General features: G+C 68.3%; 2 protein-coding genes across 2 annotated transcripts in view; one reads left to right on the forward strand and one right to left on the reverse strand.

Annotated features, from left to right (window-relative positions):
• The window catches only part of BOP1 (BOP1 ribosomal biogenesis factor), a gene marked incomplete at its 5' end in the record, with an annotated part of 39914 nt that overhangs the window by 15504 nt on the left and 1299 nt on the right, over positions 1-23111 (forward strand). Inside the window, 9 exons of the mRNA XM_032181189.1 lie at positions 19335-19489; positions 19583-19700; positions 19793-19894; positions 20145-20357; positions 20808-20969; positions 21264-21344; positions 21453-21522; positions 22531-22663; positions 22870-23050. Coding sequence (XP_032037080.1) covers positions 19335-19489; positions 19583-19700; positions 19793-19894; positions 20145-20357; positions 20808-20969; positions 21264-21344; positions 21453-21522; positions 22531-22663; positions 22870-23050 — 1215 coding nt within the window. The remainder of the gene's footprint in view (positions 1-19334; positions 19490-19582; positions 19701-19792; positions 19895-20144; positions 20358-20807; positions 20970-21263; positions 21345-21452; positions 21523-22530; positions 22664-22869; positions 23051-23111) is intronic.
• On the reverse strand, positions 7009-13517 carry SCX (scleraxis bHLH transcription factor). The gene is made up of 2 exons (XM_032181812.1): positions 12999-13517; positions 7009-7072 (listed from the first exon to the last, which is right to left on the reverse strand). The coding sequence occupies exons 1-2, from the start codon at positions 13515-13517 to the stop codon at positions 7034-7036; spliced, it is 558 nt and encodes a 185-aa protein (XP_032037703.1). The 3' UTR covers positions 7009-7033.

Here is a 23111-nt window from a genome sequence, read left to right on the forward strand (position 1 = left end):
CTAACGCTCACCCTCTGCGCTGCTTTTGGCAACTCGGAGCCAAAACTTTTGGTCTCTGGGGGGGTCTGTGGGTCCGTACTGACCACGCTGACCCCCGGGGGGGCCGGGGCTGGCAGGGGGCACGCAGTCCCTGCATCCCTCTGGGTTCTGAACCTCTCCAGCGACGGAGACCCCGCGATCTCCCCGAGCAACCCGCACCAGGATGGGGCCACCCCCGCAGTGAGAAAGCGTTCCCTGCTTTTGGGGTGGAATTCACCTCTTCTCGGCCTCCCTCATCCTTGCCCTTTGTGCCTGCTCCTCCCCACACCTCCCCTCTGCCTCCCCTCCTTAACTGCACCGTGGTTCCTGTGCGCAGTGTGGGGATTCCCAACCCTGCGCCCTCCAACCCCGCCGTGCCCCTCGCCACGGGGCAGGGGGCTGCCTCGGCCCCGTGTTGCACGGGGTGAGGTCCTGCTGGCCCCATCCTCTGATCCGTGCCTCCTCCCTCTCTCCTTCACCATCCTCTGTCCTGGGGAGGCCGGGGCTGGGCGCTGCTGGCTTCGTCCCCTGCACCAGCAGCGCCCCGAGGCACGGGCACGCACCGGGGGCTGCTGCCCGGTGGCCGGATGGGTCCCCGGGCTGTGGTGGGGGGCTCAGCACCTCTGCCTCCTGGGGAAGGAGACCACGGGGGGCTCAGCTCCGCTGCCTCTGGGGGCAGGAGGTGCTAGGAGGAGCAGAGACTCGGGTCTGTGCGTCCCATCAAGGAGCGCTGTCAGTCCGTCCGTCCCGTTTCTGGCCCGGTGCTGGGCAGGAGCGAAATTTGGCACAAAGCAGCCTCACCCTATGCTCCTGGGCACCATCCCGGCCTGTGGAGGGGAGCCGACCGTGTGCGCTAAGGGGGAAACTGAGGCAGGGGGCTGGTGGGTCGCACGGGGGGTCCCAGCTGCTTCAGGTGCCCTCCGAGCCCAGCTCCCAGCTCTGGGGCACCTCCTCGGGGCACTGGAAGCGACTGGGATTTGGCCGATGGAGCCGGGCACCCCGAGCTGTGCCGGCCCTGCCCCGGCCGGGCTCCCTCCCAGAGCTGCTCCCGCGGCCCCGTCCCCGTCCCGCTCGCCCCAATTGGAGCTGACGTGCTCTATTTGTCAGAGATAAAAAATAGCGGAGGAGGAATGGAAAGACAGGAGGCACAGGAAAGCAGTTTGGTAGTTAGAGACAGAGGAACAGAATTAACGTGCGGTGGGGGATTTGGAGCGAACACTGCACGCATTGTAATCCGATAGGGGCAGGGGAAAAAAGAGAGACCGAGAGAGAGCGGCTGACCCCGAATCCCCGGGGGAGACGCGGGGAGAGCAGCAACGAGGAGAGAGTGAAGGATTCCAGAGGTGGACTGGCTTCCTCTTTCACCAGACAGACACAGGGGAGACGGGCAGGGCGCCAGCGCCGTACCTGCACTTCCAATCTGAGCCATTGACAGCTGGAGCTGCCTGGGGAGGGGGCGGGGGGCGGCCGAGGGGGCTCGAGCCCGCTGCCGGGGGGCCGGGGACGCACCGGGGCCGGCGGCCGACCCCACTCGGGGAGCGCGGCTGCGCCCGAGCCCCCCAACAGGGGAACCCGGTGGGGGTCCCGGGGTGCCGGCACCGGAGGGGTCCCTGCCCGCCAGGCCTGGGGGGGGGGCTCGGGCGGCACCTGCCCTGCTGGGGGAGCGGGGATCCCAGCTGGCAAGCATCGGGAGCGAGGGGGAGGGCGGCGAGCAGCTCGCAGCAACTAAATCAGAGGAAGAAAGGGGGCTGCCGAGCCCGCCCGGCGGGGTCACATGTGTTTCCTGGCAGCCTCGCAGGTGCTAAGCAGGGCTGCAGGCGGGGAGCACCTTGTGATGGATCATGTGGGGAGCGCAGCAGCTCATTGCCCCCGCCCGGGGACAGGTAGTTGAGAGCAGGGGGCTCGCCCCGGGGCTGGTTTTCAGCGGCGGTGGCCGCGGGACCCTCGTGGGGCGAGCAGGGTGGCGCCCAGCTCCGTGCTCCCCAGGGCCATCCCCACGTCCCCAACAGGACACGTGGCTCTCCCAGCATGGCACGGTGACCAGGGACGTGGTGCTGGGGCTGTGGCACCGTCCCCAAACCCTAGGGCACCGCCGTGACACCGAGCACGTCCCGCAGCGAGGTGGTCGCACCGAGCGCTCCTGGTTTGCTGCGGTGGCTGCGCCCCCTCCTTCATCCCCGTTCCACCTCCGAAAGGCTTCGTCCAGGTCCTGGGGCACCCCTGGGGGTTTGGGAAGGGGGTCCGGAGGCACAGCCACACTCCCTCGTGCCGGGGGACCCCAGCACGGTCACACTGAGTGGCAGAGGTGTGCCGGTGAGCGCAGAGCTCGGCCTCGGGGCAGGCGCACGGTGCTGTGCCTCCTCCCCGTGCCTCCTCCTCACCGGGTCCTGGGGATGTGTGGGGGGCACCAGGGGATGTGTGGGGGGCACGAGCACGGCGGCAGCGCGGCCCCCTCCCCCCCCGCCATCTGCGGGTTCCTGCAGGATTAAGAGGAGGAAATCTGGAATTGGGTTACTCCCGATACTGAACCTGCCCTTACGATGGTTTTTATTTTGCTCCGTTCCGATCGAATTGGATGCAGCCCGCTCCTCAGCCCTTAATGGCTTGGCTTTGAGAATTTCCTTCGCAATTACACCGCTGGCTTCCTGTTTGCAGAGCTCCCCGGAGCCCCGCAGCCGTGCGGAGTGGCCGGGGAAACCGAACCCCCCCCCGGAGCCGAGCTGGGGCGTGCGCGTCCTGCCGTGCCCGGGGGTGCCCGCGGCACCTCCGGGCTCCCTTCGCTGCCTTTCCTCCCCCTTTCACTCCCCCCTGGGGCCAGGGCTGAGCCTGGTGAGCACTCAGTGCCGTGGCTGTGTGAGGAGATATCCCTGTGGTGGAGCTCTCCCAGTCCCACTGGGGTGTGGAGGAACTGGGACCCACTGGGACGGGTGGGCAGCGCCGGGCACTGCGGCTCCTGCATCTGGAACATCCCCGGGGCTGGCGAGAGCCGTTGCTGCTTTCCTAAACCCCGTGTGTAAATCCACACGTGCCAACAGGCTGCGGTCCCACCTGGCCCCTCAAATCCTTGATCCCAGCTCCCCTGCGCCCTGTGGGGTCCCCAGGATGGGTCTGGGCGCAGCGTGCAGCATCCCCCGCATTTTCCGGAGCCGTTTTTCCCTTCCTGGTGGGTGCAGGACACAAACGGGTGGGAGCCGAAGCCAAACTGGCCTGGGAGCGTGCGGGGATGGCGAGGTTTTGGTTTCTCCCCGGGGGGCAGGTTTCTGGGGGTGCCTGAGCCCCCTTGCAGCTGGGCAGCCCGGCTGCTCGGGGGTGCCGCCCGCTTCCCCAGGGAGCTGTGTTTTAAAGACCCCTTCCCTTTCTTCTCCGAGACCTCTTCCAGGCTTTACTAGCTAACCTATAATTTTCACCTGCGTTATTTTAACGGCCCGCCAGCTGCACGCCTTGCCTTGCCGCGGGGCGGGGGTGTGCGGGGGCCAGGGGAGGTGGATGGAAGCCGTTGGGAGCAGCAGCCGCCTGCGGGGGCACCGGGGGCCGTGCGTCCTGCCTCGGGGACCCCGCAAACCCCGAGGTTTTTGCTGGTGTTTGGTGTCCCCGGTCCCCTCTGGAGCAGACGTGCAGGGGCGATGCAGCGTGCGGCACCGGGAGGGGTCTGGGGGCTGTTGTGCCCCCGTCTGCACCCCCCCCAGGAGAAGCAAACCTCGCCGGGACCGTGTTGGAGGCAGCGTTTGGTGGCGGGTGCGCGAGGCGGAGCGGCTGCGGATCGACTTTGTGCTGGGGTGCAGAGCTCTGCGGGCTGGCAGCGGGCACAGGGAGCGCATAGAGCACGGAGCCGCCTTCAGCAGAGCTTTGTTTGGGCTAAATTAAACACAAAGGTGTTTAAATCCTTGTGCCTCATTAGCTCCTGTCTCCAGCAGGGTGTCGATGAGCATTTCTGCCTCGAGGTGAGGACGGTGCCGGGTGCTGGTGGCTCCCAGCCTCCGCTCGGGCGCTGTCAGAGCTCAGGCCAGCACCACCATGGGATGCCCACGAGGATGAGGATGAGGATGAAATGTGCTCCTGTGTCGAGCCGACAGCCTCTGGGCATTGTGAGCAGAGCTCTGAGGGTCGTTTCACCTCCTTGCACCTCATCCGTTCCGTTTCCTTTCCCCCAGCTCTGCCTCTAGGCTGGCGGCCGTGCCCGTGGCCATGGGTTGGTCTCACAGTTGGGCTGCAGCAGGGACGGGGAGCGGAGCCACAGGGATGGCTCCAGGAGGAGCTGCAGCCCGGAACCGTGTCCCCAGAGCCAGCAGAGCGGGGCAGGCCTGCACATCCCGCGGCTACCTGTGACTTCACGGAGCAAAAATGCGCTGGAAAATTGCTCGGCGCCCGGGCAGGGCCCATCGCACAGCTGAGAGCGATTGCTGCACGGCTCTGCGTGGACATCCGCCCGTCCCCAGGGAGCACAAACATTCTCCAGAGCCGTGAGCCTTCCTGCTGACCCCGGGAGGTTTCCCCATCACAGGGTGCGTGCGTCAGAGCCGGGCTTGGAGCTGAGCGGCTGCACCGGGGAGCGATCGCATCGCTGCTGGTGCCATGGGCAGGACGCGGTCTGTGCGGGGCCGGCTGCTGCCTGTGGCACAGCTGGAAAATGCTGTGACAGCCGTGGGGCTGCGTCTCCCACAGCAGTGCCTCTCTGCACGTCCCTTGCCCTGGATTTTTTCCCCTCGCCACCCTGGCAGCGCACGCGCTGGTGGTGGAGGAGCCCGGCGGTGGTGAGCAGGAGGATCGGAGGCCCCGGTACGCGTGGCACCGAACTGGGGCAGCCCTCCTCCTCCTCCTCCTCCTCCTCCTCCTCCTCCTCCTCCTCCTCCTCCTCTGCTGCCCGTGGCTGCATCCGGAGCCTTCTGCACCTTGTTGGTGCTGGTGTGGGCAGGCACCCGGCACCATCCTGCCAGGCGCACACCAAGGTGAGCGGCGCTGCCATGCCCGGGGTTGGGGTGCTCGGGGACCCTGTCCCTGCGCCACCACCGCAGCCGTGGTGTGTGTGGGGACGGGTTGGCAGCGTCCCCTGCAATCAGCAAAGCTTCATTTCCGTGCTGAGAGCTGCGACCTCAGCGGCAGGGCTCGAACGGGCTCCCCTGCAGCTCTCCTCCCTCCCCAGCGCCTCCGGAGCGCGCTCTGAAAGCGTCCGTCACTGCTCCTGCCGAGAGAGGCAGGGCGGCTTCCCAAACCCCTTTCTCCAGCTCTGAGACCACTAACACCGAAATTAAAAACACAAAACTTCCCTCTGTGCAGAGCAGAGCGCTCCCAAATCCTCACACCGAGCCCCCTCAACAGCCCGGCTCCCCGCGAGGGCAGCACCAGACGCACCCAGCCCGTGGCCCTGCGCCCGAGCCACTCGGGGCCTCTGGACGTGGCACGGAGCAGCCTCTGCCCGCGGCCCTATAACTCTGGGGCTGAGGCTGGGCCGAGCTGCTCCGACCTCAGCACTTCCCATGGCCAAGCAGAGGGGCCAGGGAGCCTTTTTAACCTCGTGGTCCTCGGGACAGCCCTTGCCTGCCCTGAGCCCAGCTGGGGGATGTCCCCTCGCATGGCTCGGTGGGGGCACGGCTCCGTGCGTCCCGTGTCCCATTCCCTGCGGAGCTGCTGTGGCAGGGAGGAGCCGGGTGCCAGGGCAGGACACCCACCGGTCTCCCTGCTCTCCCCTCACCGTCCCTGCCTGCCCTGTCCCTGCCTGCCCCCTCCAGGAGGTGCCACACAGTGCCCTGCAGCTCCAGGGCTGGGCTCGGTGCTCACCAGGGGTGTCCCAGGCTGCGTTTCCTTTAGGATTCTCTCCACGCATGAAAGGAGGACCACGGTGATGGCCGTGCTCTTTCTGCTGGGTATCCAGCACCCCCAAATCCCTGGGGCTCCTCCACACACCCCCTCCTCCGTCCCCCACCATCCCCACCCCGGTCTCAGGGGTTCGCCCGCGCCTCCGGCGTTGCTCCAAGCCTCGTCCCGCGGGGGCCCCGCGCCCCAGACCCGCAGGCACCGGGCTCAGCCCCCAGCAGGGGCTCAGCCTGGCTCCATCCTGCACTCTTTATAGCCTCGGGCCTCCGCTTTGGTGACGTGAGGAGGGAAATGCAGGGCATTTCATTGCCCCGCAGCCAGGGGCCCATCAAATCTCCGAGCAAGCCCTGCCTGGGGGAGCGCAGCCCGGCGCTGAGCTCGCTGCGCCGCCTGTAATTTATTTCCCCAGGAAGCCCGGCTCAGCTGCAGCATCTGGTTTGCAGAGCCCCTGCCTTTTACCTGCTCCTCCAGCTGGGCTCCGGCGTGGCACGGGGGGTCGGTGCTCGCCCCGGGCCCCCCTGCGGGAATCGGGGGAACGGAGCTCGAGTGCGGCTCCGGCGCTTGCAGCCAGAGCGGGCGAGCACGGTGAGGGCGAAATTGGGGTCTGGAAGGAAGGAGGCTGCTGCCCGCGGGCTGAACCGTACTCACTTTTAATTATACGAGCTGCTCAGGCTTTATATTATCATATCAATGACATGAAACACCAGCATGTATTGATTAAACTCAACAAATGCAGCACCCCAGCACTCAGAGTTCAGGGGATGGCGTGGCTCAAAGCTGGAGGGGACGAGGGGAGCGGGACGGTCCCGGCGGCGGCGGCTTCCCCCCGGAGCTGCTCCATCCGAGCGGGGCGGGCACGTCCAGGCACCGGCTCCCCCGGGAGCAGCCGCCCGGGCACCCACGGGGGGCTGGGGCCGGGACCCCCCGGTCCAGGGAGCGCCGGGGGAGGGTCCCCGCGGCTGGCGCTGCTCCGGCCCCGCCGAGTCCTGCCGTCCCCGCGGCCACCCCTCCGGCAGCGTCGGGTCGGGGCGAGGTCCCTTGGGTGACGCCGTGCGGCCGTCCCCGGCAGCAGGGTGAAGGCGGGAGTAGTGTCCGTGGCTGTGGTTTTGTGTCTGTGGCTTTTCCATCCGTCCTCCTTCTGCTCCTCCGTGTCGTGTCGTCCTTCCTGAAGAGGTTGGGGGTGGGGGGGGGGGGGGATCATCATCTAGCTCCGAATCGCCGTCTTCCTGTCTCGGTCTTTACTCTGCAGAGATTTGGGGGGGGGGAAGGCCGAGTTAAGAAAACACACCTGGGGCCGGGAGCTTTGCCAGCGCTGGCGGCGGCCGGGAGCCTCTCGCTCCCCCCCGTGCCGGTGCCTGGCAGCAGAGGCCGGCGGCAGCTCCGCACCGGCTCTTCCAAATTGTCACCCCCCACGTGTCCCGGGAGCCTTGGGGGGGGACCCTGCTCCCGTAAGGTGCCCCCACTGCTGCCAGCACCCCAGGGACACCAAGCTCTGCCGCCCTGCTCCTGCTCGCCCCCCAAATCCCCCCAGGACGGAAGCCCCTGCCCTCACCAAGCTGCAGGGAGCGGTGCCTGGCGCAGGGCTCCGGTCCCAATCCCTGCACCCGGGACCAGGAGCGGCTCTGCCGAGGTGTCGAAAGCACCAACCCGTCCCCATCCCGGTGTCACCATCCACAGCCTGCAGCAAATTTGCTGCTTGCAGCAGTCCTCCCGGGCAGCCCCGTGGTGGCGGCCGGGCCGTGAGCCTCCCCAGCACCAGAGCAGCCCCGCAGCACCACCAGTTCCACCAGTACAACCACTGGTACCACTACCACCGGTACCACCAGCACCATCACTGCCACCACAGCACAAACCAGCACCACCTGGACCACCACCACCAGCACCACCAGTATCACCACCACTATCACCACCACCACCACCAGCACCACCAACCACACCACAAACCAGCACCACCACCACCAGTATCACCACCACTATCACCACCAGCACCACCAACCCCACCACAAACCGCCCCCAGCACCGCCACTGCCCCCGCGCACAGAGCCACCGGCACCACCCGGGCAGGTGGGCGCAGGCAGGGCCGGTGCTTCCCGTCTCCAGTTTGCCAGGGCTCGTGGCCACCGGGGTCTGGGGGCCCGGGACCTGTGGCCGTGCCCCTCTCCGTGCCGAGGCCGTGCCCGGGGCCGGCCCCGCGGTGTGTCGGCGGTGCAGCCTCCCCCCCCCGGCTGCACGTGCGGCCCCTGCTCTGACTCTTCCTTTGTTACCGGGGGTGGGGAGGGGAGGGGAAGGGGAGTTCAGCTCAGAAATGGTAAAATTAAATTTCCCAGATGTTCAGGCCCCAGGAGTTCTTGTGCTGTCTGGAGAGGAAATGGGGATTCGGAAAATCCCGCCTCATATTTTTTCCCCTATCACCTTGCCTTTCCGCTGCCATTAAGTGCAGCAGGAACAGTAAATTACAGGGCTGCGGAGCTGGCCCATCTCGTAGATACCGTGGGGGGAGCGGGGCACGGCGCTGGGCTCTGCCCCAGGCTCTGGAAGCGCTGCCCTGAGCACTCGGGGCGCTGGGTGCGGACCCAGGGCGCAGCCGGGTTGGTGTCCCGGTGGCACCCGGCGCGTGGCTGGGCTCTGCCCATCCTCACCGCCCCAAATCCTCGCTCAGCACAGAGCAGGGAGCTGCAGGAGGGGTTTTACCACAGCAGCGATGTCAGGCAGGGGCTGCGGGGTCAGCAGGCTCTGCCCAGAGCCATCGCCTCGCTCCCTCCGTCCCCATCCCAGCCCTGACTCAGGCTGCGAATCCCTCACCAGGAGCTGAGTCACGAGCCCACAGCTCAGGGGCCGGAGCGGTACAGCCAGCGGTGACCTGGGTCTCAGCATTTTGGCAGGTCGCAGCCGCTCACCCACGCTCTGCTTCGCAACCCCCCTGGGATGTGTCCTGGTCCCCCGGTGTCCTCGCCCCCCCGGTGCCGCCGAGCTCCTGCGCTCCTCAGCGCTGCCTCCCCGGGGCTTGGCCTCCGGCCTCAGCTGTGCCGCTGGGCACGGCGACGCCGGCCACGCTGGCAGGGCCCCTCGCCAGTCCCCGGGGTCCCTGCAGGCAGCCCCCCGGCCTCGTGCTTCTTGAGGTCCCGTCCTGGGACAGAGGAAGACCCCCGGTCCTCCCGTTCCCGGTGCTCCGGACACCCCCAGCGCAGGGGGACGAGGGACAGGCCTGCAGGCTGGCAGGGCAGTGCCACGAGCACCACCATGTCCCCGCTCCAGTGGGATCAGGGAGGCTCAACTGTCCTGGGTCAGGCTCATCCTGAGCCCCGTGGCCCCTTTGGGGCGCTTGGGGCCAGTCCCAGTCACTGCTCTCAGTGCCCCCTCCCCACTTTGCTCCCTTGCCAATGCGTGCTCCCGCTCCAGGAGTCAGCGTGGCTGATGCTGGGTACGTGTCCCTCGTTCCTTTACCAGCGTGGCCAATGCTGGGCACATCCCTCGTTCCTTTAGCAGCCTGCAGTGCTGGCACTGAGCTGGGGGAGCCGTGCAGCTCTGCCCCGTGCCCCGTCCCCACGTTCTCCTGCCCCTCGGTCCCCACGGTGACAGCTCCGCGCCACGCAGGCAGCGGGGCCGTGCGCTTGCGAGGGCTGCGGGCACGCAGAGCGCCGCGAGGGGCCTCGTCCCTCAACATTTTTGAGCAGGAGGCCGTGCTTGGACGTGTTTTTTTTTATGCTGGACTGGCTCTGGTCCTCCCCCCAGCCCGGGCTGCCCCACACCGTGGCTGTGTCCAGCCACCCGTCCACCCGAGGTGCTCCCTGGAGGAGTTGCAGCCACGGTTCCCCCCCAGCGCCGCGTGTCCCAGCGGGGACAGCACCCCCAGATGACCCCAAGGAGAAGCCCAGGGGCTGGGTGGTGAGGAGCCAGCTCTCACGCATCACACCGTCCTCGTGAGGGGAGCCAGGACCCCTGCTCGCAGGGTCACAGGTCCCTGGCGATGAGGGACCGTCCCCTCCGTCCCCACCACCTGCCTGCGCTCGGTCCTGCAGCACCACGCACACGTGGCAGACGCGCTGCCCCTACCAGAACGGCTTCGCCTCCCTCCTGCTCGCACCCTGACCTGCACAGCCCCAACCCCACGCGGGTTTTGGCCTTTTGGTTAGGGCCGGGACTGGCCCAAAGCCCAGCAGCCGCCCTCCTGGGCAGCCCCTCAGCAGAGCCCGGCCATTCTCCAGCCAGCAGCGCAACCCTACGAATTTTTGGGGAGGCTCTCTCCAGGGAGATGGCGGTGGTTTCGGCCAGGCAGGGAAAAATCCCTGAGGGAAGGCGTCAGGATGCCAGGGCAGGAGGCTGGGCTGAGTCACGCAGCGTGAATCCAGGCAAGTCCCGTGCCCGCCGCGGCGCCGCGCTGCCGGCAAGACTGGGACGAGGCAAAGACCCAGCGCAGAGGAGCCTGCAGAAAGTGTCCTGCCACGGAAAGCGTCCTGCCCCCATGTCCCTCGGGGTGCCACAGCAGCCCCAGAATCCCACCCGAGCCCCCGTCCTGGCACCCCTCACCACAGGGCTCCTGCAGGCTCAGGACGGGGATGGCACGGGGCAGCGGGGAGGGCTGGGAGCCGGGCAGGCGCGGGGCCTTTTGGGGAGGAGGACGCGGTGGTGAGTCAGATGCAGGAGCACGGCGTGTGCCAAGGTGTCTGCCACTGCTGGCTGGCTTGGGGAGGACAGCATGGCACGGCACGGCACGGCACGACACGGCACGGCACGGTGGTCTCCAAGCATTTAGGGACAACTGGTGGCAGAGGGGCTCCGCAGGGCGGTAGCGCGGCGGGACTTGTTTTGGAGCCCCATGAAGGGCACCCCACGAGAAGGTTGCCCTAAAAAGCCCTTCCTGTGGCAAACTGGAGAGCCAGAGCCAGGCAGACTCCGTGGCGTGCGGTCGCGCTGGTTGAGGCGGCACCCGTACACGTAAGCACAAGGGAGGGTGGAAAAGGGAGCGCTGCTGGGGGGGCATGGACGGGGAGCTCGGACCCGGGCACCCGGCCCCATAAGGGCAGGGGCTCGGAGCTGCGGGTGCCGGAGCTCCCTCACACCAAGGTGTGGGTGCTGGATGGAAGGCTGGAGCTGGCACCCATGGGTGCTGGCACGGCTTTGGGTGCAAGTGGTGCCACGGGGGGCTGACATCCCCCGAGGGGCCGGCGGCTGCCGAGAGCCGGGGCGAGGGGCTGGGAGGTGCAGCTGCGCCGTGTTCGCAGCTCCAGAGGAGATGGCTTTCATTTCCTCGCCGTTTGTCAGAGTGCCTTCCTGATAAAAGGCGGTTTGTTTTATTCCTTTAGCACACAATAAAACCCATCCAGTCGTTACCTGCCTGGAACACCTCAAGCGCAGGCTGAATGCGTAGGCAGGGCCCGTGCGGTCCCCGAACCTGCCCGATTCGCACCCAAACCGAAGGATCTCGTCCCCTGGGCACCTGCTCTCGGGGAGGGTCACCCAGAAAGGAGGCAGCCACATGGGCCCGGGGCTCCTGCACCGCTTTGTCCTTCCCCTGCACCTTGGCACGGAGCAGCACCGGGGTTTGCCCCCGCACGGGAGCCTGTGCCAGGAGCGGGTGCAGAAGCGGCAGCTTTGGGGATTTACAGGAGCTGACGCCAAAGTGGCAACGGCAGCGAGAGAGACGGAGGGTGCTCGGTCTTTGGAGCTGGTACCGGAGGTTTCCGAGCAGGATTGGAGCTGGTGGTGGGGAATTTTGGCAATTTGGCCCTGCAGGAGCTTCCCCACCTGCAGCTCCTGCTGCTCATCGAGGGCACCGCGCAGCCCGCGGGTTGCGACCTCCCCGTGGCAAGAGGTGGATGCTCGGGAAAGCCAAGGGCAGGGGAAGCGCGAGGTGCCCCTGGCCCAAGAGGGAAGAGCTCATCTGCTCCTCTGGGATGGCCCAAGGGCTGTCAGTGTAAATCCTGGCAGGGATCAGGGCTCCTCGTGGCCTTCCCTGCTGCCTGCGGGTCCCGGGTCAATCTCCCGCTCGGGTGAGTTGGAAAGGACGCGCGAGGAGGATTAACGGGGTTTGGGGTTTTCCTGCTCTGAAACACTCGAGCTGCTGGAGCCTGCTCGTGGCTGGTTCCACCGCCACTGCTTCACGCTTAATGAGCCTTGAATCCTCCGCAAAGACGTCTCCCTGCCCGGGACGTTACTCACTGGGGTTAAGCGGGTTCAGACGGAGCGTGCACGCACGGCCAGGCCCCCGCCTCTGCCTCGGCTCCCCCGCTCGCCTTCACCTCTGCCCTGCCAGAGACCCTCTGCGACGTGCTGGAGGCCGAGAGGTTTTTAAAGCCCAGCACTGAGGGCTCAGCGCAATCTCTGCCCCCCCGTGCTTCCCGAGACCCTCTCCCCGTGGGTTTTGTGAGCACGGAGAGCCCCGAGCTGAGCAGGGCTGCGCCCACCCCTCGCTCCCTGCCCACCGCGGCCCCCGTGGCCACGCTGGTGCCAGGCTGGCAGCCTGTGCTTGGAGCCACTCCTGGCACGAGGCCGTGCTGCCCACAGGGGCAGCGGGGGCACAACGTGTCCCTAAGGGCACGGGGAAGTGGAGGAGCCCCTGGGGAACGGGGCTGGCCGGGGCCCTACGGCTCCCTCTCACCCGGAGAGACCCCCCGGTGCCCGTGGCGAGCTGGTTCCCGAGTGCTCGTCCCTCTGGGGTGCTCAGTGCTGCTCCCCACATCCCTGTGACCCCCCTGGGCACCCGGCACAGCCCCCAGGACCCAGGCCCTGCACCAGCAGTGGACGCAGGGCTCTGGCCACCAGCACCAAGGGGCTGAGAGCCACGGCCAGCCCCACCACCACGTCGCTTCGCCTCTGCGCATGCTGCCTGCGCTCCGCCGGAGCAGAGGTGCCGACGTCCCTGGCTCGCTTCCTTCCCCTGTGCCTCTGATTCCCAGCTCCTAAAATCTCACCCTCAGAGGCTTTCCCCATCTCCCATCCCTTCGCCTTTCAGCATGCAGCATTCGGAGGCAGCTGCTGGTGCTCGGGTGCCAACCTGGAGGTGCCAGAGGGAGGCACCGTGTTTGCCGTGCCTGGCTTTCGGGCTCGCTCACGGGCTCCAGAGCGCTCTCCGAGGCAGCTCCCGGATCCGTCCCGTCCCCCTCTCCCTCACGGCTCCCCCGGCGTTCCCTAAAACCCCCCCTCGGGCCGAACGCCCCGCGGCCACTCACCAGCTTCCTCTGGTTGCTGAGGCAGAAAGTGCAGATCTGTTTGGGCTGGGAGTTCTCGGTGTCGCGCGCGGGGGGGCTGCCGCCGCCGTGGTGGTAGAAGGCCGGGGTGGTGTGGCAGGGCTGCCCGTCCCCGCACGCCTCCCCCACCAGCAGCACGTTCCCCAGGTGGGAGATGTAGCTGGAGGCCAGTCTCAAGGTCTCGATCTTGGAGAGCTTCCTGTCGGCCGGCTCGGTGGGGATGAGCGTGCGGAGGGCGGTGAAGGCGGTGTTGACGCTGTTGGTGCGGTCACGCTCCCGCGCGTTGGCCGTGTGCCGCTGCCGGGGCTCCCTGCTGAGCCGGCCGGGCTTCTTGCCGCTCCTCCGCTTGCCGGCCTTCAGCCCGTAGCCGTCGGCGTCCAGGTGGTAGGGCTTCTCGTCCGAGCCCGAGCTCTCGCTGCCGTTCTCCTCGTCCTCCGACAGCATGCTGATCTCGGGGTACAGGTAGCGGCTGGGGGCCGAGCGCAGCATGGCGAAGGACATGGTGGGCCGCGCGCGCGGCGAGGGGCACCGGGGAGCCTCCTGGGGACCGCCGCCGACCTCCTCCTGCTGCGGGCGGCCTCAGCTCCGCTGGCGCATGCTGCGGCCCCGGCTCTCGGCTCGGGGAGGCCCCGGGTAGGGCTCGGGCTGGGAGGCGCCGCGGCAAAGAAGAGGGGTAGAGGGGAGGGGGGCCCCGAATCCCGGCTCCCCGCCAGCGCTCGCCGCGCGCCACGGGCTGAGGGCTGCTCACAGGCAGCGCTGCCGCTTCCCCCGCCGACACATGTGCATCTTAAGGCGCCGAGCGTGGCAGGAGCGGGGAGTTTTATAGCAGCAGCAGTGGTCAGCCAGGCCCCTCCTCCGTGCAGCAGCCCCGCTCGCTCCCAGCCGCAGGCTCACGCCTACCTGAGCTCACCCCCAGCCCGTCCCGGCCCGTCCCGGGGGGGGCTCAACCCTTCCGGGCTCCGTGGGGTCCTGCCCGTGGATGGGGGGTGGATACAGACCCCCCCCGGCAGCCGGCTCGAAGCACTTGTTGCCGTTCACCTGCTGGCCCAGCACGGGGGGGCTGTGGGGCTGTGGGTGGGCACGGTGCTGCTGGGTGTGGGTCCCCCCCCGGGGGGTCCCAGGGACCCTGCGTGGGGGGTGCTGAGCCCCACATCGGTGGGGTGCAGGAGGTGCCGTGCCCGGGAGGTGGCCGGATTTGGGGGGGCTGCGGGTCAGGATCAGTCCCTGCAGGTAGAGCCCACCCCAGGGCTCACCCCCCCTTCCCCGCAGCCCGGCTAAATCCATCCTGCCGCTGCTAATGGGGCTGGGGGGGGGGATTAACCCTGCAGGGGCTGCCAGCACCACCCCCGGGGAGGCAGCAGCTCCCTCCTGGCACAGCCGGAGGCTCTCGTTGCCCCCCCAGCCATCTCCAGCCCCCTATGGGCCATGCAGACACATCCAGGCGTGGTGCCCGGTCGTGTCCCCATAACCTCACGGGCCCTGCTGATCCCACTGACACCAGCACCTGCTTCACCTGGACCTTGCACCCTGCCCCTGCTCCCCTCCTGCACTCGTCCCGTACACGCCAACAGCTCCCCCAGCCCCTGGGGGCACGCAGAGGGGCATCGAGCAGGGCCAGGCATCGCCTGCCACCCCCGTGGGGCAGCCCGGGCTCCCCACACCGTGACCAAAGGAACCCAGGGCTCTCCGGTGCTTAACGGTGAGCGTGGGGGCTTGGGGGACCCCCAGCCTCCGGTTTGTGCTCTGCAGGGCTCTTGGCTCAGTGCTGGATTTGGGCAGGGTTGGTGCAGCCCCGGAGCCGCTTGATTTTATGGCACAGATTGCGGGTTTGGGGACACGGAGGTGCCCCAAGGCTGCTGGGATCCTGCACCCAGCCTGGGTTGGCTGTGCTGTGCCCGTGGGTTGGTAAGGAGCTCCATAACCTCGTAAATTGGACTGGGAGAGCGTGGGGCACGGTGCTTGTGGCTGGCACACCTCACTGTCCCCACGTGGCACCGCTGTCCCCACACGGCACCGCTGTCCTGGTCCCGTGTGGGGCCGTGCAGGGCAGCCTGGAGCTGCGCTGCGTGGACCTGGCCCCCTTTAGGTGCTGCTCTCAGGGCAGCACGGCCCCCGGGGACCCGTGGTCACAGCAGGGACCTGGGGACACCTCCGCCACCCATCCCTGATGGGGGACACACCGGGGGGCTGCAGGACGGGTGCCCCCGGGCACTGTCACCTTGCGGCGCTGCGCAACGCGGGGACACCTGCGGTGAGCGAGGAGGGGACGGGAAATCCCCGACAGCTCCACAGCCCCCGGGGACAGCGGGGACGGAGCAGCCCCCCACGGGGCCTCGTCACCCCGAGCGGAGTTTTGCACCTTTGCAGCCTGCAGCCACAGCTCATCAGCGGCCCCAGCAGCTCCTGGAATCCCAGCCACTGTCATCCCCTTCCACGGCGCCGCGCGCTCCCCGTGTGTGCTTTGGAAGCCCGGGCTCCTGTAGGCATCTGCTTTCGTTTAGCTCTGCTAACGAGCCCGCTTTTCTCCAGCACCTTCCATCCAAGCGCAGTCCCCCGGCTCTCTCCCTGCGCTGTCCTTCCTGGTGAGAAGCACGTCCGTATCCCCGGCCCAGCTCCGGGCAGGAGGAGGGGAAGGAGGAGGAGGAATGAGGGGAGGAGAAGAAGGGGGGAGGCGAGGCTGCAGCCCTCCAGCCCACGCAGGGCGGCAGCAGCCCTGTCTGCAGGTGACGCTCGGTGCTGGGCTGTGGCCAGAGCACCAGCCCTGAGGCTGGCCCAAGGTCCCGGGTTTAAATACTCGGAGGTTTTTGGTGCTGCTGCTCCTGGCTTCCCGCAGCTCCCGTCATGTCCCGCTTTGGGCACCACGTCCCCGCGCTGGCCGGCCGGCAGAGCGAGGTGCAGGCGCCTTCTCCCAGGGAATCCGCGGCTGCACGGCACAGCCGAGGGGCCTGAGCCCCCCCGCTGCCCCCCAGCCCCTGCCACAATTTGGTTACCGGGGAGTTTGGCCCATCCACCCCATGACGCCCCCAGCGCCCGCAGCCTCCCCTCTGCTCCCCGGACCCTGGCACCGGGCTGGGGGCAGCTGGGTTTTTTCTAAGCCCTCCCCAGTCTGCCAGCCCCCGGGACGCTGCCCAGCTCCCCTCAGCAGCCCCACAGCCCGTACAGGAGGGGGCCTTGGGGTGCCCCTCTCCTGCAGCCCCCCGAGCCTGCAGAGGGGCCCTGTGCTCGTGCCGGACCCCTGAGGACCCCGTGGGCAGCCCGTTTGGGTGCAGAGCGGCCTCCAGCCCTGCTGGGTGCTGGGTTGTGGCCACCCATGGGGCACGGGGGCTCCTCTTGTGCCCCCCACAGCCCCCAGCCCGCCAGCACCTGCCCACCACTGCAGGGCACGGAGGGCGCGACGGGGCTGATGGCTGCGCTTGCCCCGTCCCCTTTCTCTCCTCCACGTGGACCGGATATTTTCAAGAAAAGAATCTTTCCTACGACGCTCTCCAGCTGCCAGGAATGTGCGTCTAGGAATGCCCAGGGCCCATCCAAGAACAACTTCCAGACGTGAGGCTGAGTGACGGCAGTCCCTCGCGCCGGGGCTCCAGACTCCCCCGCGCTCGCTCGCGGGGACGCGGCTCGCCGGAGGCGATGTGTTAACGACACGGGAGGCAGCGGGTGGGTGGGAGGGGAGCGAGGGGGAGGGACGGGGCCGCGGCTACCGGGCTGCTCCGCACCGCTGGAAGCTCTGGCTAGAAGGAATTTTCGCCTTCCCTCCCCGCCGCAGGGCTTGGGGGGACGTGGAGCACGCTCCAGCGGATCGGCCCCGAGGGGCAGCCCCGGCGCTGTGCGTCCCTGCGGGGTTTTGTGGCACCGTTGGCACTCGGGGTCTGCTCCTCTCAGGGTTCTCATGGGATTTGGGGGTCCTGCTGGAGGACAGCCAGAGCTGGGGGCACCGCGCTGGGCCTCCCCACGGTCCCTGGGGTGTCCGTGCCAGGCACAGAGCTCGGGGAGAGCCCGTGGGGTGTCCTGGAGGTGCTGAGCCCCTCTTGTCCAAGCCGTGCCGGAGGCGCAGCCCGGGCAGTGCCACCCGGGGCAGCGCCAGGTTCGGCACCACGCGCCCTGGCAGCCGTCGGGGCCAGCTCTGCCTGCGCAGACACGGGACCCTGGGGCTCGTGTTGGAGGGGAAAATGTTCCAGGCCTGATGTGATCCTGTTTGTCCTCCTGGCAAGAGCTTCGCCCAGGGATTCCTGCGTCAAGTCCGCAGCTCCTGGCGGAGCTGGAGCTGGCCTTCGGGAAGAGACGCCCAGTCTGGGCTTCCAGGCTCCAGGCACGGCAGCAGCCCGGCTAAAAACCCGACCCCTGCTCCTACGCCCACTGCACCACTGCAGCTCGCCTGCACGGCGTTCCCTGGGCAGGTGGAGCTGGAGAGGATGCGCGTGGAGGAGAGGAGGAGCCCACAGGGGGAATCTGCATCCCTGCCCCTGCACCCGGCTACCTGTTGGTCCTTGTGGGTCGCAGACCCTTTAGTGCCCCCTCTCACTCTGCTCTCAAATGCACCTAGAGCTGCGCAGCCCCAGCAGAGCCACCACGGCTCCGGGATCAGTGCCTGCAGGCGGCATCACTGGGGCTGCTGCGTCCCCTGCCCAGTTTGTCCCGTCCTGGGGAGCCCCTGCCCGGCTCAGTGCCACGTGTGCGGCGCTGCGGGAACGTCCCCAACCTTCCTGCTGCCGGTTTGGGACTTCTGCACCCGACTGAGCCGTGACCGAGCGTGGGGACACCCACGGGCAGGTGGCTGCAGAGCCTGGAGCGCCCTGAGGACTCTTGGAGAGCACCTTTCCTGCGGCTGACCGTGCTTTGAGGCTCCCAGAGCCGGTGTCCCAGTGTCCGTGTGTCCGCACCGGCAGCGAGCGGTGCCCCAGGGGAGCCCAGATGCCGGGGCTCTGCTGGGTTAATCCGGGAAGCCCCACGGTCCCGGCCGTGTCCCCGATGTGGATGGGGAAGTTCCTGGCCTGTTCCCCGCGGGGCCGTGCACATCCTGCGCTGACGTGTGCTCGGAGAGTGATGGATGGGTCCGCTGTGGCCCGGGGGGCTCCCGCCGGCTCTGCCTTCTCGGGGCTCCTGGCGCCTTTCCGTGGAGGCTCCGTGCAGCTTACAAGTGTTTATGGGGACCAGATGGTGCCGCGGGGTGAGGGCGACCCCTGACTGCGGGGTGTGGGGGGGCACAGGTCACCTTCACACCTCCTCCCTGTGTGTTTGTAATTGGGGACGGGGTCTCTGCGTTTTGTAACGCGAGGGCTGCTGCGGAGAGGCCGGGGGACCTCGCTCCGCGCCCGACCCCACGAGCCCCGAAGGGGAGGACGCGGCTGGGGCAGGTGAGGAGTGGGTCTGGTGCCGGGGGGGCCTCATCCTGCCCTCGTGCAGCACGGAGCCCTCCCAGGGTTTGCTGTGGGTGCTCAGTGCCAGCTCGTCCTTGTGGCCGTGTCCCCATGGGGGCTGGCGATGGGGACCCACGGCCACGTGCGGACCCCGGAGGCCGGAGAGGGGCCGGGAGGAGCGAAGCCCCCGGTGCGCGGGGGGCAGCCGCCTGCTCCCGCTGCAGGCGGCCAGGAACGGCAGCGGCCGGGTGCGTGCGTGTGCAGGGGGAGCCGGCCTGGCCCCGGCCGTCGGAAAATGTGAGGCGATCCTGCTGTCTGCGGGATCGGACGCAGGAATGCGCTCAGCCGCGCCGCTGACCGCCCGCAGCCCCTGCCCGCAGCCTGAGGCCGGGCTGCAGCCAACGCAGCACCCCGAGGCAGCTTTTTAAACCCCGCTGCAGTAAACGAGCCCGGGAGGTGCTGGCCTCGACGCCTGCATCCGTCATCCCAAGTGCTGCACGTCCCATAATGAAGAGCAGCTCCGGGCAGGGCACCGGGGGGCTCTCCGGCCGGTGCCCCTCGTCCCGCTGCAGTTCTGGGGCTCGGTCACTGCCCTCCCGGCCTCCCCCAGCCCCAGTTCCCAGTTCCTTCTACCCCCAGCCCCGCTCCCGTGCTGCCACGGCCACCAGCAGCGTGTGGGGGCATCGTGCGAGGTGGGGTTTTCCTTGGGATGGAGGAAGGAAGCCCAAGCTCCATCCTGGCACAGCTCTGGGCGCTGCTTGGGTGGGAGATGCTCGTGGGGGCGTTTGGGAGCAGAGCACTTACCCGACCCCCACTGCTGCTCCTCGGTGCCCTCACACGGACCGGGAGGCCGAGGGGGAGGCAAGGGGCTCATCCTGCCCTCCCTCCTTGCCCCCCCGGCACACCTTGAAGCGGGTGCCCCCTGCCCTGCCCTCACGCTGCCTCCGTGCCCCCTCCCCAGGACATCCGCAACACGGTGGGCAACATCCCCATGGAGTGGTACGAGGACTTCCCGCACATCGGCTACGACCTGGAGGGCAGGAAGATCTACAAGCCCATCCGCAACAAGGACGAGCTGGACAAGTTCCTGGAGAAGATGGAGAACCCCGACTACTGGTGAGCGGGCACGGGGAGGGGGCTTCGAGGTGCTCGGGCTCGTAGCCCCCCCCCCGGGGGACGGGCGCTGTCACCGTGTCGCGTTCCCCGCAGGCGCACGGTGCAGGACAAGATGACGGGCGCAGACATCAAGCTGACGGACGAGCAGGTGGAGCTGGTGCAGCGGCTGCAGAAGGGGCAGTTTGGGGACGTCCACTTCGACCCCTACGAGGTGAGGTTGCGGCACGCGCTCCGTGCTCGCGGTGCCCGGCGCGGGGGGCCCGTCCCGCACGCTGCAGCCACGCGTTCCCCGTGTCTCCCCAGCCGGCCGTCGACTTTTTCACCCACGAGGTGATGATCCACCCGGTGACCAACCGCCCGGCGGACAAGAGGAGCTTCATCCCCTCCCTCATCGAGAAGGAGAAGGTGAGAGGTCTGGTGGCCGAGCTCTGCGTGCCCCATGCCCTGAGCAGCGCTGGGGGCGGTGGCTGCGGTCGCTCTCCTGTCCCAGACGTGTCCTATCCCCACCGCATCCACCCACACCGTATCCTCTCACACCATATCCACCCCTGCCAAGTGCTCGGGGGCACTGGTTTGCATCCTCCCATCCCACACCCCCCTCCTAAAGCATGCGGAGTCCCAGGGCTCCTGGAGCTGACCCGTGCCCGCCCCGCAGGTCTCCAAGCTGGTCCACGCCATCAAGATGGGCTGGATCAAGCCCCGCAAGCCCAAGGAGGACACACCTACGTACTACGACCTCTGGGCCCACGAGGATCCCAACTCCATCCTGGGCCGGCACAAGATGCACGTGCCAGCCCCCAAAATGAAGCTGCCCGGGCACGAGGAGTCCTACAACCCCCCGCCCGAGTACCTGCTCAGCGAGGAGGAGGTAAGGGGGGCCGGGAGATATGGAGGAAAGGGTTGGGGAAATGTGGGGAGCTGTGGGTGCGTTGGGACCCCGGGAGGGGTGTGCTGAGGGAGGGCAGCCGGGAGTGCTGGGGCACCAGCATGAAAATTGAGCATGGTCAGGGCAGAGAGGGACACTGGGGGTCCTGGTGCGGGGTGCGTCCTGGCACACGCTCAGCCCAGAAAAAAACAAAACAAAACAGGAAAACCAGGCAGCAAAACCCAACTGGGAACAGGGGGGCTCTGCTGGAGATGGAGAGGGAGGTGCTGGGGCAGCGGGGAGCGTTGTGGTGCCTCGTGGGGCAGTGGGGCACCAGCCAGGGGACGCTTCGTGCTTGGCTGGGGTCGGGATAGCGCCGGGGCTGGGGCAGCATCGGGGGCGGTGGAGCGCCCGTCCCCACGCTGCTGACCCGGCCTCGCCTCCCCCTGGCAGAAGCTGGCCTGGGAGCAGCAGGAGCCGGCCGAGAGGAAGCTGAACTTCGTGCCGCAGCAGTACCGCTGCCTGCGGGCAGTGCCTGCCTACCCACGCTTCATCCAGGAGCGCTTCGAGCGCTGCCTGGACCTCTACCTCTGCCCGCGCCAGAGGAAAATGAGGGTGAGAACCTCTCAGACCCCAACAACCCCCCCACAAGGTGTCCCAGGAGTGGCTTCAGCGTGCTCCTGTGCCTGTCCCGTTGCCACCCAGCCGGGAGCAGGAGCTGCAGGGCTGTGGGGCAGCCCCTAAAGCCCCTCGCCTACCCACAGCAGCCCCTGCAGGAGCAGAGCTGGGACAGAGCAGGGCTTGTAGGGTGCTGGGTTGATCCCCTGCTGGCCCCAAGCCCTCAGCAGCCCCCGTGTCTGCTGTCCCCGGGGCCGTGGGGCCGTGTCTCACAGGGTGCCTCTCCCTCAGGTCAACGTGGACCCGGAGGACCTGATCCCCAAGCTGCCGAAGCCACGGGACCTGCAGCCCTTCCCCACCACCCAGGCGCTGGTAAATCAGTCTGCAGCTGGGGAGGGGTCGCCTGGGTGCCCGGGAGGTCCCTCAGAGGTGCCGTGTGGCCGCGTGGGGCCCTCGCCCACCTCCTGTCTCCCTCCCCAGGTCTACCGTGGGCACACCAGCCTGGTGCGCTGCCTCAGCATCTCTCCCAGCGGGCAGTGGCTGGCATCAGGTAAGGATTCCCTGCCCGGGCTGGGGCATCCCAGACACACCAGGCACCAGTACCCAGCCCCGGTGCAGGATCAGGTCCCAGTTATGCCCCGTAACAGCGCAGGGCTCGGGGCACGTGTAGGCTGGGGCTCCCAAGAGCTGCCAGCCATGGGGAGCCAGCACACCCCGCTCTGCTGGTGCTGGATTGGGGTGGGGAGCCTGGGCACGAGGCCGGAGCATCCCCGAGCTTCCCGGGCCAGCAGCGCGCGTCCTGAAGGCTCCGTGGGTTTTTCCAGCCGCTCTCGGGGACCCCACCCTGGAGCCCGCGTCCCTCCCGCTCCGCAGTGGAGAAAGTGAGGCTGGAGGGAGAGGAGTGAACGGCGGAGCCCTGCGCGGCCGGCCGGAGGCTGGAGATTGAGAGCAGATGGCAGTTTTAACAGCCCACAAAGGCACATGTGCTTTTTATAGCGCTGGAGTTTCCAGGCTGCCAGCTCCCGGTGGCCGCGGTGTCGGTCGGTTGCACAACGTGGAATTCCTGGCCCCGGGCTGGGAAAGTGGCTGAGATCAGGCGTTAAAAATAACCCGACCTGCGGGGACACGGCACACCGCCGCTACCTGCTCCTGCCACCGCTGCCCACGGAACAGCCTGCCCAGGGGCCGTGCCGCGCCGTGCCGAGCCGTGCCGAGCCGTGCCGAGCCGTGCCGAGCCCAGCCAGGCGTGCTGCCAGCACAGCAGCTGCGCCGGGAGCTGCGCGCGTCAGGAGGGGACCACGGGCAGAGCCGCGGTGCTGGGGGAGCGGGGAGGGGGCCTGTTCCCTCCGCAGCAGCCCCCGGTCACGTCTTGCATTCGTGGTGCTGGAGCTGCCGGGGAATCGCGGGGGCACCGCAGCCTCCCTCCTGCCGCTGCCAGGGCTCCTCCCCGAAGGCTGGCTTGGGGATGTGTCCCGGCCCCCCGAGCCAAGCCGTGGCACCGTGGGGGTCCCCTGGGGACCACCAGCCTGACCCGGCACCCCCCCGTGGTGTCCCGCAGGCTCCGATGACTGCACGGTGCGGTTTTGGGAGGTGTGCACGGCTCGCTGCATGAAGACGCTCCCCGTGGGCGGCGTGGTGAAGAGCATCGCCTGGAACCCCAACCCCACCGTCTGCCTGGTGGCCGTCTGTGTGTGAGTGCCCCAGCAGGAGCCGGGGGTGGTTGGAGTCCTGGCCCGGAGCTCCTTGCTGCCCCGCAGAAGGGCCTGGGGGCTCACAGCCTCCTCCACCACCCTCCCCACAGCCCTGGCCCTGTGCCGGGGCCGTGCCGTGACCGTGCAGAGGGTTTTCCTGCCCTCGGCAGTGCCCTGACCCCTCCTGCACTCTTCCCACGCCACAGGGAGCAGTCGGTGCTGCTGGTGAACCCCTGCCTCGGGGACAAGCTGCTCTACGGGGCCACCGACCAGGTGCTGGAGTCCTACACGCCGCCCGAGGAGGAGCGGGTGCAGCCCGTGCAGTGGCTCACGGCCACCGTCGAGGAGCACAGCAAAGGCATCCGGCTGACCGTGCAGCACAGCAAGGCAGGGCCAGGGGGGCTTTGGGGGGTGGGCAGGGGCCGTGGGGAGGTGGGCAGCAGCCCCA

The sequence above is a fragment of the Aythya fuligula genome, chromosome 2 (assembly GCF_009819795.1).
Source record: "Aythya fuligula isolate bAytFul2 chromosome 2, bAytFul2.pri, whole genome shotgun sequence".
Classification (NCBI taxonomy): Eukaryota; Metazoa; Chordata; class Aves; order Anseriformes; family Anatidae; genus Aythya; species Aythya fuligula.